The 19,963-nt window shown below is 39.3% G+C and overlaps 2 protein-coding genes and 1 long non-coding RNA gene across 7 annotated transcripts; 2 read left to right on the top strand and 1 right to left on the bottom strand.

Annotated features, from left to right (window-relative positions):
- Positions 1–1,291: 1,291 nt before the first annotated feature.
- znf362a (zinc finger protein 362a) lies at positions 1,292–11,250 on the bottom strand. Of its 4 annotated transcripts, none has more exons than XR_004569303.1 (9): positions 11,030–11,250; positions 7,863–7,926; positions 6,735–6,975; positions 6,312–6,434; positions 5,498–5,861; positions 4,842–5,032; positions 3,027–3,105; positions 2,753–2,911; positions 1,292–2,659 (listed from the first exon to the last, which is right to left on the bottom strand). XR_004569303.1 is itself a non-coding variant. In XM_034219346.1 (9 exons), the coding sequence occupies exons 3-9, from the start codon at positions 6,931–6,933 to the stop codon at positions 2,540–2,542; spliced, it is 1,269 nt and encodes a 422-aa protein (XP_034075237.1). In that variant the 5' UTR covers positions 6,934–6,975; positions 7,850–7,926; positions 11,030–11,241; the 3' UTR covers positions 1,292–2,539. The 4 variants fall into 4 exon arrangements, 3 of the variants coding, with proteins under 3 accessions (XP_034075237.1, XP_034075235.1, XP_034075236.1); XM_034219346.1 differs by having other exon boundaries at positions 4,842–5,066; positions 7,850–7,926; positions 11,030–11,241; XM_034219344.1 differs by having other exon boundaries at positions 4,842–5,066; positions 11,030–11,239.
- On the top strand, positions 8,213–12,674 carry LOC117548222. The gene is made up of 2 exons (XR_004569305.1): positions 8,213–8,870; positions 10,711–12,674. It is a non-coding gene; the product is annotated as an uncharacterized LOC117548222 (long non-coding RNA).
- Positions 12,675–14,793: 2,119 nt separating this feature from the next.
- On the top strand, positions 14,794–17,699 carry LOC117548041. Of its 2 annotated transcripts, XM_034218975.1 has the most exons (4): positions 14,794–14,914; positions 15,497–15,646; positions 16,034–16,275; positions 16,677–17,699. In XM_034218975.1, exons 2-4 carry the CDS (start codon positions 15,499–15,501, stop codon positions 16,722–16,724), a joined length of 438 nt encoding a protein of 145 aa, XP_034074866.1. In that variant the 5' UTR covers positions 14,794–14,914; positions 15,497–15,498; the 3' UTR covers positions 16,725–17,699. The 2 variants fall into 2 exon arrangements, with proteins under 2 accessions (XP_034074866.1, XP_034074865.1); XM_034218974.1 differs by having other exon boundaries at positions 16,034–17,699.
- Positions 17,700–19,963: the final 2,264 nt, after the last annotated feature.

Raw genomic sequence — 19,963 nt, 5'->3', positions numbered from 1 at the left:
CCAAAAGAACTTTTTCAGATGAGTATTAATCCCACCTCCCACCCTCCTCTGTAGATTAGCATTTAGGGACGTCAGGAGCCGTCCATTAAGGGGGGGGTTCTGTCATAGTCTGCTCCATCATTCACCAGTAGTTTTCCATTCACCTGTCTCACCTGTTTTCCACACCCACTCATTAGCTCACTCTCTTTCTCTTCTGCACCCATTAGCTTCTGCCAGTATTTAAACCCGCACCTTACACACACTCTTTGCCAGATTGTACTTTGCCTCATGCTTGTCTTTCCCGCGTTTGAAACTAGATTGCCTACCCGGTTCCGACCCTGCCTGTCCTCGATCTGCCTGCTCTGCCTGTTCCCTGATCCTGCCTGTCCCTCGACTATCCTGTCTGGCCTGTTATCCGACCCTGCCTGTATCCCCGCTGACCGCCTCGCTTACTCCCTGACTCTCTGCCTGTCCCTGACTCACCTTCTGCCCGCTGTCCTCCGGTGCGTTAAACTGCTCGGTTGGAATTCCTCAGATCCAGTGGAATCTCCAATAAAGTGTATTACCAATTCTCCTTGGTTTCTCGAGTGCTGCATTTGGGTTCTCCTTAAGATTGTGACAATTACCATATAGTCACGCACAACCTATGTGCTTCTTTTAACCCAAACCATGACATTTTCCTAAACCTTATTAAGTAGTTTTGTTTCAACTAACGATGTGTGTTCAACACAGGTGGTTTTTCAATTTCGCCCATTAAAAAAAAGCATTACAATGGTTTTTTTTTGCAAGTGAATGCAGCCATTTTTTGTCCTTTTATACTTGGTTTAATTTGTACAATAAAATGCAAATTACATGTTCACACAAGTCCAACCTAAATGATCATTCATTAAACTGAATCACCTATGATTCACAACGTTTATGGCTTGTGAACTGGAGTTGTTTAACCCTTTATTACTCGGCAGAGATGCTTTTCTCTTGCCCTGAAAGGTAATAATTGGCTGGCTAATTGGGTCACAATTAAGTGAGATAAGCAAAAAGAGTTTCCAAGTGTGTGAAGTCCAGAGCTTCAAAACACATTATCAACAAACATCTTCCTGGATAACCTGCCAATTTTGTAAAGCGTGAACACAGCACACCAACACCTGTTGAAGCAAAGGTGCATAAAGAAAGGGTCTGATGAGACATTATAATATTCAGGATTATGAAAAAAGGGCACACATTATTTTGTTAATGTTTATCTTGTTTGGCATTACAATCCCTTTACTAGGATGATTTCCTAGGGAAGAAAAAACTAAAAATGTCTCACCATCACTTGTAATTATAGAATGATTTATTATAAAACAGGTTGACAGGTAATATAGCTTATTTACAGTATATATCATGCCATGAAATAAAAGGCAAATGAAAGTGATAAAACAACAGCGTGGACCCTAGAGCTGTAACAAAGTTAAGGCTTGAATGTATATAAAATGGCAAAGATGTCATTTGTAAAACAATGGCAAAAGAAGTGCTTCAGTTATACATTATAGCTGAAAACCAAAAAGAAACGTCATCAATGTTTTCCAGGACAGAAATACATCTGTCAGCAGCAGAGAGGGGTAACATTTATTTTTGTCACTTCATTTATGCATTTGTACACCTGAAGTGGACAAAAAGCACTGAGTGCATGTTTCCCTTTATTAGGTGAACAATAATGATACATATTTTGGTTACTTTGGCACAAATGTATACCATTTTTTTTTACGTCTAAAAAAACATATTTTTATTTCTCTCTCTGCACTAGCAGAAAGCAGAAGCTCTCACATTCAATGCGTCAATTACACTTTCAATTAACTTTTTGTGCGGTTTGCGTTTTTTTGGACAATTCTTGTATTTAAGGACACATTAAAGGATTTCTTAAAATGTACCAATTTCAACTTGAGGACTGATTTGTATAACATTGCAAAATATATGTAAAACTAAATATATCCATTTATCTAAATATGAGTTACACATCCTGGTCAGCGCAATCTTAACAACAGGGTTAAAACATTACATTTTTTTTAGGGGCATTATGGCCACGTGTTGGTGAAGCATTGAACACACTGACATAAAAAGTGGCACAGTTTACATGAATACACGTTATATAAGCATTCACCTTTATGATCACTTGGCCACTCAGCTAACGGAAGACTTTTTTTGATGCAATGATAAAAAGTAATGTCCCATATAAAAAAAAACACAATGTTATTTTGTTATAACACAAAAAAAAAGTTTCCATGTACTTTAGCTGCCAGGAGCAATACTTTTTTTTCTTTTTACTGTGAAGTCACATAGAAAAAGACATTTTGTGGCCTGTCATTTCCAGGCCTGAAAGTGCTGAGAAGTCATCTTTGGATGTCCCCGATAATACTATCTGGTCAGCAAAAAAGGAAAGGAGGAAATACTCATTAAAAGAGCACCTTTTCACAAGATACTCATATGATCTGGCACATTTCTGTAACCAATTTTAGGGTTTGAAGTCCATCAGAGGATATCACAGGAATCGTCTCTGATGGGAGGGCGGAGACGGGTGAGGAGCTCAGATGAGGGAGATCCGTATAGGGATGGACGGAGACTCTGTCCTGTGCTGCGGGGACTGATGGGACACCACATGATCCACCATTGTGTGTTTGGACATATGTTTAATAAGGTACGTCTCCTGGAAAAAACAAGGATAGAAGCAAACTTTCAGACATTTCCGCTACAGTTAGTCCATATTTGTTATTTAACTCGACTTGGATTTCTTACTCACAGACGTGTACGCCCTGCCGCACATGCTGCAGCAGTAGGCCTTGGCATTTTTTATTGCGTGTGCAGACAGGTGGATTTGCAGCGAGGCAGAGTCTGAATAGGCACGGTAACAGTTGGAACATTTGAAGGGCTTGTCTTTGTTGTGCTGCCTCTGGTGAGACTTCAGAAGGGGGAAATAAAAAGGTACAGAAACTGAGTGACCTGCATGCAGCATTGCGAACGGTGTTGCCTTTTAAAAAGCATTAAGCTGTCCGAAAGAACTGGTAAATGTTTACCTGCAGATTAGATAGCTGAGTAAATGCCTTTTCACACCCTGGATGGGCGCATTTGTACGGTCGGTCACCTGTGTGGATTCTGAAACAGGAAAATATTATGTAAATGTTAGCTAAAAACAGGATGCTACAAAAATTGCATTGAAAAACAAATTGTCAAATGTAACAACTTTAAAATGCAAAAAAAAAAAAATGGAAACCTAAATCTCTATCAGATTTTCACTTCCTGTTTTTCTGGTTTGTTTCAAGATACATTTGAAGGTGAAGTCCTTGTTTACTCAAGGCCGGGCTGAGCAACTAAAGCATGCCTGCAGGTGCAAACAAAAGGTTTACAATGCATCGGCTTGTAATTATGGCTCCTTTATGCTCAAAGCTGCATTACAGTAGCTGGGGCGAATGTTACTTATGACTGTTTCAAGGCCCTCGCTCAAGCACCGCCGCAAATGTTGCCCTTTCCAACTGAAACAATTTGCATACAATTTTGCATCAACAACCCCTTGTGTTGCGGTGGGATGTGTTACACAGATTATTGCTGCAACAAATAGTAATTGGTAGGGATTAAGGTGACAAAGATGTGGACCCCCATAAGGGTCTGAGACATTTCTTTGAAAAATTACCTTAAAAATGTAGGTTTAGCTTATGGTGATTGTAATTGTACTGCTCCAACAGTCATTTGAGGTGACATTAGTTAAGGGCAATTACAATAAAATGTGAAATAATAATAATAACCCCCTGCCGTGAGAGGTAGTAGTCCTCTTTACATTCGTTGCCACGGGACTCAAGCCTGTGTGGCGGTGTCTAAATCTCCTCTAAACCTGTAAATTGCTTTGGATTGAACTGCAATGCAATGTAATGTAGTATCATTTGCTCCTACTTAAGTGACAAGGTTGCATACCAAACTGAAACACAATTTCCTACTGCTGCAACAAGTTATTTTAAAGGGTCGGTTTTTTATTCTGAGGGTATTGAGAGTTGAAATATTCTTTACTTGAAATCTTTCTTAACCTCTCCTAAACACTAGTCAGGTGATCATGCTGCCAACAGTGTATGGAAACAGCTACAGTCATTCCTCCTCTTTATGCTGACCATTAAAATAACAATTCCTAATGCTGTTCCAATGTAAATGATGAGGGGAAAAATCTACCGCCCTCTTTCTGCTCAAAAATGTATTGTTCAGGCACTAAAGAGAACATTGTCTCAAATGGGGTTATAGTGGATATTTTAGACTGTAACCAAAACACTTCTTCTCCTCAGATCTGAAATATGCAGTCAAAGAAAATGAGGTCAGTTGGTTCAATACTGCTTTAAAAAAAGTACAATATTTAAAGTTTTACTAAGAATAATTTTTGGATAATTCAAAGATAACACCAAGTTTATTGGAGACTATTTATATTGAAGCCTGTGAAATAATACATGAAACCTAAAGTATAGATGAGGTTTAAGCAGAAATCATAAGTGGGAAGTGTGAATTGGAAGAAAGGTTTTTTTCGTTGTGTAATTTGGTTGAACTGACATTTAAAATGTGGATCTAAGTACTATATGTGCATATCATTAATACCTGCTGGAGACTGCAGGAAAGTTGAACAAATAAAAATATTTGTAATCTGTGATTTAAGAAACATACCTCAAGAACGATACATAAATCCTTTTGACTACAACCATATTCCACCACAGTTTCGGATTTATTTGCTCATTAGGAAACAGCACAATGTAGTGGGCTGCTCCAACAAGTAATATAAGTTAAGGTATTAGTCACTTAGATATAGACAATAACATCAAAGACACGGCTGTCAGGGCCATGCTGTGTTGAGATCAGACCTGGTGTGCTGCTGCAGATGGGAGAGCTGGCGGAAACATTTCTCGCAGTAGGAGCAGCGGTAAGGTTTGATGCCCAGGTGTATGCGCAGGTGCTGGGCCAGGTACGATGCGTTTGCAAATGACTTTGTGCAGTGAGGACACTTGTGAGCCTTGGCCTCTGTGTGTGTTTTGGAGTGGATCTGCATGTCTGACTTGGAGAAGAAGGTCAACGGACACATTTTACACCTGTATTAAAACACAGTGACACAGAAAGAGGACACACTTTAAGGACACACACAGAGACACAACTGCATACACAGAACACATAGACATATATACAGTAATTGTTCTGTTGATGAAATGTAGATTTGTATTTTCTCTAGTGTACTAGTGTTCACGTCTTGTTCTATACATTACATAATTTTTGAGCAGATTTTATATTTTAGTGAGCCAACTTCAACATGTTTTAGACATTCATTTAATTCCTATTCTATTTTATTCTTTATTGTAGATTAAACCGCTAGGTTCACAAATCAATATATTTCCTCCTATTTACCAGTCCAGAGAGAGATTTATAACCTGCCATATCTCCTGGAATACTAAAGCAAACAAGTTTGAGCCATGATATCATGGTGAGACACTGCACCTTTGTTATGTATGTAACGTTTCATTCTTACCTGTAGGTTTTTCCTGGTTTGGTAGTAATACTGACACATGACTGGTCGTTGCCTGAGGCTAGGATTGGGTAGGGCACTACCAAAAGAGACGACCCATTCTCTGCTTTAATCCTCTTCCGCCCTCGTTCCTCCTCCTTCGGAGGAGGGCCAAGGAGTCCTACGAGGCCGCCGTTGTTCTTTCCAGACTCAATTCCATGGCTGCAGGCTAAGCCTGTGATGAGGTGAGGCATTGGGGCTCCGCCCAGCCGGCTGTGGCTGCTCAAGGTGGGGGTGGTGGGGGTGATTATCTCTGAGGTGTTGAGGTTGCCTGTTCTGGAGGCCAGCGCCACACCTGATTGGTTCAAAAGTAATGACAAGGACATGCCTGAAATAAGTTATCATCTAATTTCCAATTCATACACCAAGGGCAACAGTCTGAACACACTGTAATCATATGAAATATGTTAGGGTGCTAACAGGATGCTAGGATGCTAGGATGCTGACAATTGGTAAGCAGGCTAATGTAATACGAATCCTCTTTGCACTACTGTTTGCAACCCAACACTAATTTTTTCGTTAAATGTTTACATTATTCATAGTCCATCTCCTACACATACATACAGCACAGAGAAGTCTAAATTTCACTTTCACATTATTTGAATAACCAACGACAAATGAATACAATCAAACAACAAATACTGTTTCAGGACAACATTCTTTGTTTGTGCAGCAACTGGAGATCCAACTGTACAACATTTTTCATTGTAATTTAAGGCACCTTGTATGGCGACTCAAAAGGTGCTCTATAAATAAGACAAGTTCATGTTCAAGTTACCTGAGACATGGTTTGTCCTGGAGGGATCGATGAGTTGGCGCAGATGCCAGTCTTCCCATAATCCTCTGGCTTTTATAGCTGCCTTATCGTCCAGATTCAAGTTTACATCTCCCAGAATACGACCTGGTAAAAATGTGATGGAGAATTCATATTAACAAAAAACCGTATAACTTTCGTCATCGTGATCAACTTTAGTGCCTAAAGGAAAACAATTCAAGATAATGAACAACACTTTCATTTAGCTCATCATACAGCAAAACTAATAGTCTTAACCTTTGTGTTTTATAATATTGACATACTTTTGCTTCAGTAAGGTTTTGAATGCAGAACATTTAGTGGAGTATTTCTACAGTGTGTTGTACTTTCTGAATACTTCTTCCAACACTGGTATTAGTGAGTACTGGAGATGCAGGTGAGGAGTACCTGTCACTGAGCTGGAGGCGGGGCGGGCGTGCAGGGCAATATCAGGCTGGGACGGGCTATGGCTGTGGAGAACCTGCATCTGCTGAGCTTTGGACATCCCGTGCTGGCTGCCATCCGCCTGGATGAAGGGAGACAGCAATGGCTGCTGGGAAGGGGCTGAGGCAGCAGGCAGATGCTGAGGTCTGATCTTCTCTGCCATCAGCTGCTCCTTGATTTTATTGATCAAGACTAGGTTATCCAGCTGACAGCCAGGAAACAATGTTTGAGACAAGAGAAAATCTGATCAGTTCATTCAGTGACACTTAGTGAGGAGATGGTTCCCTCTAGAGGCTGATACAAAACATTGCACCCAAAACTATTATACTGTAAATGTCGCAAATAGTATATGATATTTAACGTTTAACCTGGTTTTCCCAACATTTTTGTCTTGACTCCTTATCACAGGCTAGGGAATTTACTATTTATTTTTATGATTTCTCCAATTTAAAGAATTTATAATACTAACAAGTATATCACAAGAATTAAAGCTAAAACAAGAGAAGATTAAGAAGAAAAAGCACAGCTATTTTAAAATATCCCTTTATACATCAGGTGAACCCTCAGATTAATCTCAGGACCAAGTAATGTCATTATGTTTTGCTGACATTTAAATGACAAGTAGAGCTAGAATAAGCAGCCACTTAGCTTAGCGCAAAGACTGGAAGCAGAGGGAAACGGCTAGCCTGGATATTCAAAGGAAAACTAACTTTTAAAGCTCACTAGTTAACATGACATTTCTCCTTGGTTTAATCAAAAACAGAAGTTTAAGAAGGACAATTTATTAATCAATCACAATTTTAATTTTAAAACGTCAGTTCTTGTATAGAATAAACAAACCATGACAATTTGTCAGCTTAAAATGGTTTAAAATGCTTTACCTTCTGGCTGCAGCTTCATATTTACCGTACTACAAAGTGGTATCAATCTTTTCACCATAAATATATAAGCCTACTCCCCAAATGTCAAACAATTTCTTTAAAATTATGCATTATTTTAAAAACATTTAAAAACAACACCAAAACAAGAAGCTGTTTAGTAACTTCCACAGGCTAACATAAGAGCATAAGAGAGAATACCAGAGTTGCTCACCTGGCCGGGCATATTAGGAGGTGGATGCCAAAAATAGGGATTGTTAAAGCGAGGTTCAGCCATCCTGAAATAAATACACAAGGATCATAAATAAGGTGAGTGCTGCTTCTCTGTTCATCAGTGAAGCAGTATGCATCAAGTACAAAATGGTAGACTGGTTAGACAATGCTTCTTAACGTTAATTAAACAAAGCAACATTTACTTGTGAATCCTCATCCGGTGAATAGGTGAGTGATTTATCATTCTTTTGGTTTAATTTCAATTTTTAGAGTTGTAATTTAGGCTCAAAAAGAGAAGATCAGAGCAAACCTTGAATCATCTAGCAACTTCTCAGGATAATTCCGATTATAGTTCCTGTAGTTTATCCTGCTGGGGAACCACCGCAGTGATATTTGCCTTCAAAACTACATTTATGTGAAGAACTATTGTACGTGTACAAAAAGGTGGTGAAAAAAAAAGGTGGTGAAAAACAAGCAGCAGCTGACTGTTTGACGTGATGGTTTAAGATAACTTCTCCCAGTCTTGTGATAGAGTATTTTCAAAGACATTCTGTAAAAGTTATACCCCTTTCCACAAAGTGTAAGAGGAGACGTGTGTCTTTACACGAAGCTTCATCACAGATAGCAGAGAATATGTTCCTGTTGTCGAAGGAGGACGTTTAAGTGAGTGATGCAGCTTTTTCTTAAGATTTCCAACCACAGGACTTCAGAATAGGCATGCTGCCTGAGAGATAGGCTCTCACGTGATTACAACGGCTAGTTAGAGAACTGTTATCAGAGAAAACAGAAATGTTAAAAGTGATGTGACTCAGATCCTAATCTGTCACTGTCTGTCTCCTGCTCGAAACATGGGGCCCCGACAGGTTAATGGGAAACAGAACAGCACAGTCTGCCCTCATAGTGGAGCAAGACCTGAATAACATAATCAAAAGCTGAGAAGTCAGTAATCAAACTGAATATAATGAACATGGAAAGACTAAATGAGGATGCTGCACACACATATTGAATTGTAAGTGACAGTATTTTTTTCTTCTTTTTATAATTCAACATAGGAGCATGTATATTCTCTTTAAATGACAATATTTGATTATTATGGTCTGAAGTTGGGCATAATGCTTCTCCACACTGACCAGAAACCGTTTTTACGACACTTGCGAAAGTTTTGATCTTAAAAGGTTTTTCTTTCCATAGCTTCTCTTCTTAACCTCGTATGAAGTTTCTTTTTTAAAACATTTTGCATTGCGTGCTTTGGCACACTTCACCATTCCTAAGTCTGTTTGGCTTAGCAGAGGCATAACACAGTCCATATCCGTGAGCCAAGAGAAACAAAAACGATACGTTCAGGGGTACGAGCGTACAGAAAACCCTACAAAATATTTCTCTAATGATGCCAGTGGGGATCAGTTTCACTTCCTGGAGACTTTCTGCCTCGAGGGAGGAGGCTCAGTAGTTCGACGGCATCTCTGTGCCACTTCTTTGAATGACACACAGAAAGAAATGAATGGCAGTGAAGTTCTTTCTATGATCAACAGTTCCTGTGTGTTGCTGTATATTCATAGTGTATGTAGGATATAACAGAGTCCTCCCTATAACCTGTGGAGTCAGGTCTAGACTGCATTGCTTTTGTGTTAACTTTATGGGGCCAGGATAGTGTTGTTGTGTTTGCTTATTTTTGCTGAGTTTATAAAAAGCTTTATTAGGACTATTCATTTCCTTGTGTAACAGTGTTCAAAGCATTTCCAGCAGGTAGAAAATGTAGTGTTTCATATGCAGGTGCATTACAGCGTTGTAAGGCTGCACAGAGGGTTATTTGTCATCCCTTTCATGATTAATATTAGTTACTTGTGTTGAAATACAATTTTTCTTTAAAGCAGAAAATGTTGAAAAATTGTCAATATAATTTCCAAGGACGCATGTATTGGTCTAAAACTATTTTCAGTTAACTATAATATATATCAAATTATCACATTACATTTTGATATTAAATCAGTATTGCACCTGGAGCATTATCAACCGTTTTAATTGATTTTCTATCGATTGACTCAAAAAGGCTGTTTTAATTTCTTATTAAAATGTTAAACTTGATGGCCTTTTATAAATAATAAAATTCTTTATCAATAAATTACCAACATGTTTCACTGCATTCTAATTTAAGGTCAGAAGCAAACACAAATATCTTGTGGCTTTCAATACTCTATAAAGATTTGTAAAGTTTCAATAAAACCACATATAAAGGATATTAAAAAGGTGATGCTTAGACATACTTAGACTACATGCTGTTAAATCTGCGATAGCTGTGTGTCTGTATAATTAAACTAGTAGAGGAATCTAAATATAAAATAATTCTGCAGATGGTCATATATCAAGTGTTACCACAAACACGTGCATGTAGCAACTCCTTTGCAAATAGCATCAGTGTAATAAACAGTTAGAGCACCTCTAGAGAGAAATGCAATCCCAGGAACTAAAGTTAGGGTTAACTTTGGCTCCGTTTCTGTACATGCTGTGCTGAATTAAGCCAAAGAAACAGAATCTAATGTTTGCATCTATTAACCCGAGCAGCTTGTAACGAGAGCATCTCCTCCAGAGAAACGATCCTCCGCAGCGCCTCGCTCCCTTCGCCTCTCCCACATTCTCAGACAGTTTATTAAAAAAAAATCAGACAAAAGGAAAACAAAAATGGCAGCCCTGTCTTATTTTTATAAGCACTGGACGCCATATTCTGCAGATCCGAATGTAATAAGGAGATAATTCCTCCAGATCTAGGCCTAATTACGCGCTGTTGTGATGCGTCGGCGTGTGGCGTATTTGCATTAAGCGTACGAATGATTGTTTACTTTGATTTGCAGGTTTGAATAGCCCGGCTTGAGGAGGAGAAAAAAGATCCTGACACTTCCTACAACAATCATCATGCCTTCGCTGAATGCTCTGCAGCTGCTGAGCCACAAACCCAAATGTCGATGTAGATTCTGGCGCGTACTGAAAGCTGTTATTTGCACGACAGAAGAGAAGAAATCAGTCTTTATCGGTGCAAATGCTGTTTTTGTAATACAACTTTTGCACGACTTGAGCAGAAACGGTGACAAAGCCACACATGGAGAGCTGTGTGCGAGAGATAAGAGCAAAAATAAAAAGAGGCAGAGAATTTGCATCGAGCGGCCAACATACCTGAACCAGCGAGGGAAGAAATGTTTTATAAAGGATTAGACTCTTCTTTCTGCCTGCTCTCAGTCGGACTTCAAACCTTCCGGGTCGCCTGCTGTTCACTTCTGGGGGCTGCAGGCGTCTCACAACACTGAGCTGAAACTGATTTTTTCAACCCATTTTCGTGTTTCTATTTTAACGCGGGTTAGTTTCTTGCAGATGTTGTGGTCGCATTAGATAAACTCGTGCAGTGGGTATGCGTGGGTAGCTTATATTGATCATATTTTTTCCTGTAGACTACAGTCTGCCTAATATTAACATGTCTACATTTCATTTATATAGCATTTTATACATAAAATGCAACTCACATGCGTCACAGATTGCACAAAAAGGCACACATTGTAAAAAATGCTGCTCCAAAATCAAGTAAAAGATGAATAAACACAAGGTGTTTTCGCTTGGAATAAGTAAAAAGATCTGCCTATAGAACAAGTGAGAAATAGCTTGGTAAGATTTATTGAGATTAGTTTGGGATATTTAGATAAATATATATTGTAATTAGCTGGGAAAATCAGGACATTACAAAATAAGCCAGAAATGCTCCAAAGATTTCTGTTGGTGATTGTCCAATACAATTTGTTTTCTTAAATCAAGTACGATTTATTTCTTGAAACAAGATGATCCATCTTTTACAAATACCATAGCAGCTTAAATAACTTGTTTCATCTGAGATACAAATCTAAATCAATTATTTTCAATTATTTTCGAGTGTTTGACTTAAAAAGATACATAGACACTATATCTCACTGCATTGTTCTTAAGTTATTATGTATTATATCAAGTGTAAAGACATTCTGTCTAGAAATGATACAAACTGACTTGGCAAGAGTTCAGGTTTTCACAGTGCAGGTACAGTTATTGAAGCTGGCTGTCTCTTGTGCATCATCACCAACAATATTCTCAAATAAACACAGATAAGGCTGCTGTACAAACGAATAAACTCCAGTTTAGTGAATATTCTAATGAGAATAATGTTGCATGTATTTCAAAATCTGTATGAAAGTCAGAGCAGAAAATATGTGATCTTACTCCAGCAGTGTAAAGCAGATGATAATTCAACTCCTGAATGGGGTAAATAAAGGCCCATCTTCTCTCTAATGTTTATATTGACCTTGACATTATGCTGATTTGATGACAGCTTTGCTCAGACGCAGTTGATCAAATGAGCAGTGTGATTAAAAAAAAGTGGGGGGCATTCTAGGTCAAAACTGAAAGGGAATGACTGGTGCTTTGAAAGCTGCATTTTGACTGACTTATTGATTTGCCTGTATTACTATCAATCAGCCTTCTGTTTTCATTTTTCAGTGTGTATGTGTGTGCCAGGTCAGGACTGCAATGTAGAGAAGGCTAAATATGAAGTGTAATCCGCTCAGCAGCAGCATGACAGGCTGCTAATATGCTCTGTGCTTAGCTCAGCAGGAGATGGCACTGCTGCCACAAGCTGGAGGAACAGCGATCATGTTGCCTCATGGATGAAAGTGTGAGGAGATAAACATGATGAGCCAGGCAGGCTTTCAGATTACCTCGTATTCAAAATACTTGGCTGGTGGTGATGTAGATGTAATATGTTATCCAACTCATTTGTATCAATAAAGAATAAAAACCAAAACATTAAAGGGGAGATATTTTGCTCATTTTCGGGTTTATACCCATATTTTGGTTCATACGAGAACATATTTACATGCTGTAAAGTTACAAAAACATGTTATTTTATCATACTGTTTATCTTAATACACCTGTATTTATGTTGGGAAAAGCCTATTGTGCTCTTATTTGCTTTTGAGAAACATATGGCACAACTTGGCTCTGGTTCTCAGGCTGTAAGAGGAGTCTGGGGGCGGTACATGTTAATGAGCCTGCATATAACACAGGAAGGGGGGCAATTCAAATGGCTTTCTAAATCTTTTCTAACTAAGGTTTCACCAAAAAACTGACAAAATTTGTAATTGTACAGTGTGGCTTGATAGGCACTCTAGATCGGCTGCACACATGGTGCACAAGAACAGCAAAAGTGAGTTGTTCATGATATTCCTGTTTTAAATATATACTATGCTTATAAACTGCCAACTGAGCAGTCACATGACCATTTTTAATTGTCATAAATATGTCAGCATAAACAACTGAAACTGTTTCCGTCATTTATAAGTATTGAGGAACATTCAATTCCACCTTTAGTCCACTCACCCTGCACACAAGTCTGCTTTCTTACCTGCATCATCTTGACCTACATGGTGTTTGCACACACACAAACAAAGTAACACACACACATTCAAATGTTTCTTCTCATGTTCATAATGAAATGCAAATCTCCACTGGTTTCCATCGCACAGCTTTAACTGGGGATACAAAAGAGGATAATTAGAGAGATAGACCTATCTAATGTTATTATTACATCCACCAAAGCTAAATACAAGCAGTTAACATTCACTTTAGTATGCTTATAATAAGGGGCTGTTTATTTACAAAACTGTCACATCACCTCCACAACACAATTAATATGCTTTATATACATACACTTTTCACTATTAGAAATGTAAACATTTTAATAGAGCATTTTATGAACTTAAACTTTATTTGAGCTTCATCTGACTCTGCTTTGCAAAAAATCCCGTTTACATATACTGTGACTCAGTCAAATAACTAAACATAAAACCTGATAACTAAATGTGGTTTCCAAACCTCTTCTTCGTATCAGTGGATCACAAACAGACGGGTCTAATGGCCTCCTGATTTTTAAAAGCAGTCTCATGAGCAGGTCCATTTCAAAGCTTTTCAAGGTATTTTGATTGTGTCACACAATCCTCGTCTCCTTTCTCGACCTCGGAAACAGCACAAGGTCCATTGAGGGGCTGTTTTGGGGCTTTTAATCCATCACACTTATCAAGGATGAAAACTCAGCTTTAAAGCCAAAGTGAATGAGTCTCTGAAAATTACAATTTCATGACAATTTGGCCAACGCCCATACCCTAACGAATCATGCGATATGATCAAAAGATCCAGAACGGCTGTTTAATTGACCTTATGGTGTTTGTGATCGCTGTTTACAAGGTTAAGGGTGAACTTTTTGGGTGTAATGTTTTCAAGTCATCAAATAGGGAATAACAACTTCATCTTTTCACGTTTTTTGCATCTTATTCCATCCGTGACGAGAATAGCGCTTTATACCAGTTTTATTTCCAAGATTGGTTCGAACATGAAGTACAACTAAATCCAAATGTCTTGTGACTTTTAATCTGAGAACAGAAAATGAGGCAGTTTTTTTTTTGTAGATACATAATGTATGATGCAACTCTAGTCTGTTTGTTAAACATGACCACCCTACCCGTCCATAATGGAAACTAAAGCAACCACTGTCGTCCATGATTCATAAATAAGGTGGAACAGCATATTAATAGGGTCTGAGGTTTAAATGTAACATATTTAAAGCATGAATGAATCATTTTGTGATGTGTTATGTGATCTACAGTCCAAAACTGCTAAATGAAACAACCTGCATGCTGTAACCTTTGAAACTAAATACTGTAGTTTGAACAAGGTGTAACAGGATTGTTTGCATGAAATATCTTTTGTCCAATACTTTAACTTGTGTCACACACTTTTGATCTCTCACTGTCAATTAGTTAGTTACTTAATCAGTTGTTAGACAGGTTTTCTCACTTACACAAACTGTGCCACACCCTCTCTGAGACACTGTCACCTCTACCCAGGCCAGGTGCAGCAGGGAGCACAGGAGGTGAAGGGGGGAGGTCATTATCCCCATGAGGGCGGAGCAAAAAGAGAGGTGAAGAGAAGGATGACACATTTGAAGCTCATACTGACATGTTGCTCTGAAGGCTCCTGTGAGTACAGGTAAGAACTAATGAACTTTTCCGCACTTTTAAAGCAGACTCATAGTTTTGGGTTACCTGTAGTTTGACTGTTCATTCTGTAAACATGTGATAAGAGATTATGTTCTACAGGTTTAACAAGTCTGATTGAACAGTATCATGGTCTGGAGGTGGTTATGTTTACAGTCAAGTCACAACAACAAAGCCTGTCAGTACATTTGCATGTGTTCACATTACTGAGTAGTCTCACGGCATGTGTTTATTCATTGCTAGTGTTTAACATCACTTTTTACAATCATTTTAAGTATGTTGACATCAGTTGAGCTTCATTCTGAGTTTCCTCATTTTTCAACGTCTGTAACTGGTGTATCTGGTCCGTAGTTCACTACTAATGTAAACAAGAAAATATTGATCTGCAACCACGTCAGAAAGAATCCCTGACAGTGGAAGGATCATGTAAAAACATTACATACAAATACATATTAACATTGATGGGGGGTTTACTGACAGCAGAGTGCTGGGAATTCCTGAGCTTCTCCACCCTGAGGCAGAAAGAAAACCAGTGTTTCGTTACATTTAACCCATGTATGTGTTGTGTTTGCAGCCATGGACGGTGTGTTGGAAGGAGCGACGGTGTTATGTGTGTGTAAACTGGCCTGCAGTCTGCTCTTCCTGCCATCGCTGACTTCCTCCTACAGTCCCGCCAGCTTCTGCTGCTGCTGCCTCCTGCTCTTCACCGACTTCCTGGTCACAGGTGAGCGCCAGTCCAGTGTTTCCCAGTATACTGCTCTCCCATAGCTGTATCAAAAGGATGTTTTTTAACGCCTGAAATATCTCAAAGTGTTGTTTTCTCATTCAAAACAATACAGATGAAACAACTTGTTGAAACAAACTTGCTCAGCCATCAACTTTTAGGATTTCATTTCATTTGACCTGGTTAATAATAAACAAAATAGTTTTATTGTTACACTAATTAAGACACAAATGAATAATCCAGGCAGATGTTGTAAAACACGTCTTCAGAGGATCTTTCTGATAATATTGTTTTCTTCTTTTAAATTAGCTATCTGCTCCACCATCTTTCCACATACTGCTCTACAGTGACCTGACTGATTGACCCCTTTATTCTTTTCTCCTACAGTTTTTCTGAGTTTCCTTTGGATCTTTGAGTCCTGGGTCTCTGAGCTGACCCTACTTGGCGACGTCATTGCCCTGCGCTTCCTGATCTTCCTCAGCGAAACATACGGTGCAGTGCTGCTCCTGATCACACCTCTGATCGCAGTGGAGAGTGTGACCAGACTGCCGTGGCCTCACTCTGTTGTCACTATCCAGAAGGCCTGTCCTAAAGTGGACTCTATCGAAAAGCTTTGCTTTGTTATTGAGGTAAATGTGGAAGAGGAGGAGGTCAACAAAGACAGTGAAGACACAGAAAAGCGCTGGTCTCATATTGTCAGCTACCTCTGCTGCCTGTCAGTGTGGGTCGCTGTCGCCTTAAATGTCAGTTTGCGATGGAAGCAGGAGGAAGTGAGGGCAGTTGCCTGTTTGCACTCAACCAACTCCCTTGTCAGATGTTTGCCCAACATGTTCAACCACATGCCAAGCAGCGTGAATGCCCGCTGGGGCATGGCCTTCCTCTTCTTCCTCCTGATCGTCCTGACCAAGAGCCTGGGCCTGATCAGACGAAACCTGGCACCTGCACAGACACACAGAGAGAAATCGGGAATTAACAACAATGGCGACAGTTGCTGTAAAGACCCTGTTCTAACACTGTCTTCCCCCTCCAGGCCTGTGAACCCTGGGATGGTGGGGTTGGAGCCAGAACAGTGTGTTGACCCAGAGAAAACAGAGAGCAGCTGCACTGTTCACAGAGCGTATTCCTGGAACAGCGTGCAGATGTCAGCGTATCACCATGGAGACTTTGTCCTCATCCCCCCTGAGTGCTTGTCTGTAGAGAGAGGACAGAAGCATGAGAGGACAACGAGAGGTACACCTTGTGCATTTCCCCTTGAGGAACATGTGGACTCACAATACAGGAGCCAGAGTGGGTGGCGACAGAGGGGTTTTCCCTGCCCAGGGGTGAATGTAATGATAGGTTTCCTGGCTGTGCTCTCCATTTTTGTGCTGCCTCTTTACCTGAGTATGAACATTCTAGTGATCAGGACTATAGAGACTCTACTGGGGCTTTGTATCACATCTTTAGTTTCATCTGCAGCAAACACAAGCAACAGCTCTTACATGAAACAATTGTATAAAACCGACGGGTGAGAAGCAAAAGTGGTGGTTTTTTGCAACACGATCACCAGATTAATATTGCATGTGTGCTGACAGCAGGTCTACCTGTCGACACCGAATAAAGTGTAAATAAGCATTTCTGAGCAGCTATTCACATGTGAGGAATAATATGTGGAAACTACTGAAAGGTGATGAGGAGGCAGGTTGAGGCGTGCTTGCAGTAAGACACTAAATAGACGGCTGGAAGGCCTGTTTTTTTTACTGTTCAGAGCCTTAAGATCTGCGGTGATTTGTCATTACACAATGGGTTGTAGAATGAGCCTCTCCTGCATAAATAAGTCTAATCCTGGGGCAAACAGCATTTTGAAAGTAGTAACATTAAGTGTTATGAAGCTGCATCATTTAAACCCTACATAAAGCAATGTATACATAAATACTGAGGGACTTGAGGGTGTAACACAGTTTGGTCTCGGTTTGTAAATTGTCTGGCATGGCCTTCCATATAACATACCAAATAAATCATATAACGTACCAATAAAAAAAACTTCTGTTGGCCTGTGCCAACACACAATGTTTTTAGGCCCCTTGTTGTGTTTTAAGAAATCATCAGTAACAACTTAGGCAACTACTATGCTACAACAAAATATAAAAACACCTTTATGGATCTTTTGTTGCCGATTACTTACCATCAAGTTAGTTCAAAAGTTTGCAGTTCAAATATGCTGCTGCTTTTCCAAGCCTTTTTACTTTCTTTTCTTCTCTCATCACACATTCAAGCCCCCAGTGTTCATGTATCATTTCGATCTAAATTCTTCACTTTCTTCTTACACATTACATTTCAGCATAGCAGTTTAGCGTCAGCTTTTCAGCATAATACATTCCCACTAGCAATTTCTGCAGGAATTGCATTCTCTAGTTGTTAACAGTTCCTCCAAAGAGAGGTTATTCTGTGAACCTCTCAGATATTTTCATTTAAATATCCACTTGAGGGTCAAAAAGAGGTCAACCTAGTTTCGTGAAAAGTTCAAAAATTTGAATCTATCATCTCAAGACAGTTCTTGTGATTCTTTAGTGGACCAAAAGCCAAATATACAATAGTTTGAGAGCCACTGACTGGACTTAACTTGAATTTAAAAAAGTATTTAAAACTAGATCCTACTCTGCAACGACAAAATACTTTTAGTCAAAGGGAACATTTGACATTTAAATAAATATAGTTTCTCCAATCTTACTGAGAGTTAGAGGAGACGATGACACAACCCTCTTGTGTCTCATTCAACATTAAGCTGGTTAGCTTAGTTTAGCATTTTAAGAATGTATATATAATAGAAAAAGCACTAAAATTGTATGTGATGTGTCCTACTTTTTTTTTTACAGTGTAGTAGTAACTGAGGACTCGGGGGGACGTCTGTCAAATATCTAATCTGAAACTAACTTCACTAGTCTCGTCAATTTGAACAGAGCCCAGTGTTCATGGCGAGCAACCAAAGCACAATGACAGAAAGACATAAATGGTATCTTTTATTTAACCGTAGCAAAAGATAGCGTGTAATTGTAGAAAGTCCTCTTTAACAGCTGCATTGTACTCACAATATATGTCTACGCTGTGTCTTGTTTAGTGTGAATGAGAGCTAGGCAGGGGCGGCGGGTACTGTAGGCTAGGGATTAGGCCTACATGTCAACACCAGAGGGCACTCCTGTACAACAGCAAACATTTAAACTCCTAAAAATGCTTTATGGATGAACTCTGGGACGTAACAGGAGCGGATGAAGGGGATTCAGGATTGGAAACAAAAGAGGGCTTTTTAAGGCTGACTTACCTGTGACGACGCCTCAGGGCAGAGTAATAGACCTGCGTCTCTTGTTTCAAAGTGCAGAGACGTGTGCAGACAAATACTGAACCGCAGCACTCACTGTCTCTAGCATGACTAAACAAGAAGATGCTTAATGCGTGTGTGTCGTGTGATCATGCTATTTGAGGACGGATAGATAGTGTTAAAACACAGTATTCACAGGAAAATGAATGCACACTGAAGACAAAAGGTTTTTGGAGAAAAAATGAAGTCGGGCCCCCCAAACACAAATAGTCAGGCTCAGTGGCGGCGCTGTGGGGTAGCTTGACGTTTCATAGAGGGTGCTCAGACATTAACTGTAGGGTTTCCCATTAATGTACCGGTCGCTATAGTGGAATGTTCTACTACAACATTCCCCACGCAAATAAACAATGTAGCCTACCCGCGACTGTTACAATGAAGGCACGATAATCAGCTCACGGCATATAGGTGTATGCAGGGGTAAAGTGCTATTTTTATAGGTGGTGTGTGGTGTGTGGTCCGGGGGCATGCTCCCCCGGGAAGATTTATTTCTAAATATTGAAGTTAAAAGCATCAATCTGGTGCACTTTGAGAGCAAAATGAAGAGATCTATGGATACATCTCTCAACACCTATATGAAACAGAACTGTAAACAGATTTACTTTTTCTTTATGGATATTTTACAAATCACCCTTTTAAACTTTATTCTTTTTTTTACTGTCATATAGTAGCCTATTTCATACCTGTTTTTCATTTATTCTCTTATTTTTTTATAACTATAATGATCATATAAACGTGTGCCTCGGAAATAATTGTTTACATTAATCGTGACCAAAACGTTTGAGACCCACTGAGATAACTTAGACTAAAGTTAACTATCTAAACACTGAGTCCTTTAGCTCACTGAGCCTCTCAGTCTGACAGGGGAGGACTCTCTTCCACCTTGTTGTTGAAAAAACTCCTTATATCTGTTAGCGTAGCTCGCTAGCACCAGAAGCTAACAACAACGATCTCCGGTTTTTTCT

Source organism: Gymnodraco acuticeps, unplaced genomic scaffold (assembly GCF_902827175.1).
Source record: "Gymnodraco acuticeps unplaced genomic scaffold, fGymAcu1.1, whole genome shotgun sequence".
NCBI lineage: Eukaryota > Metazoa > Chordata > Actinopteri > Perciformes > Bathydraconidae > Gymnodraco > Gymnodraco acuticeps.
Note: the sequence above shows the minus strand (reverse complement) of the source record. Positions and strands in the feature narration are given on the sequence as shown.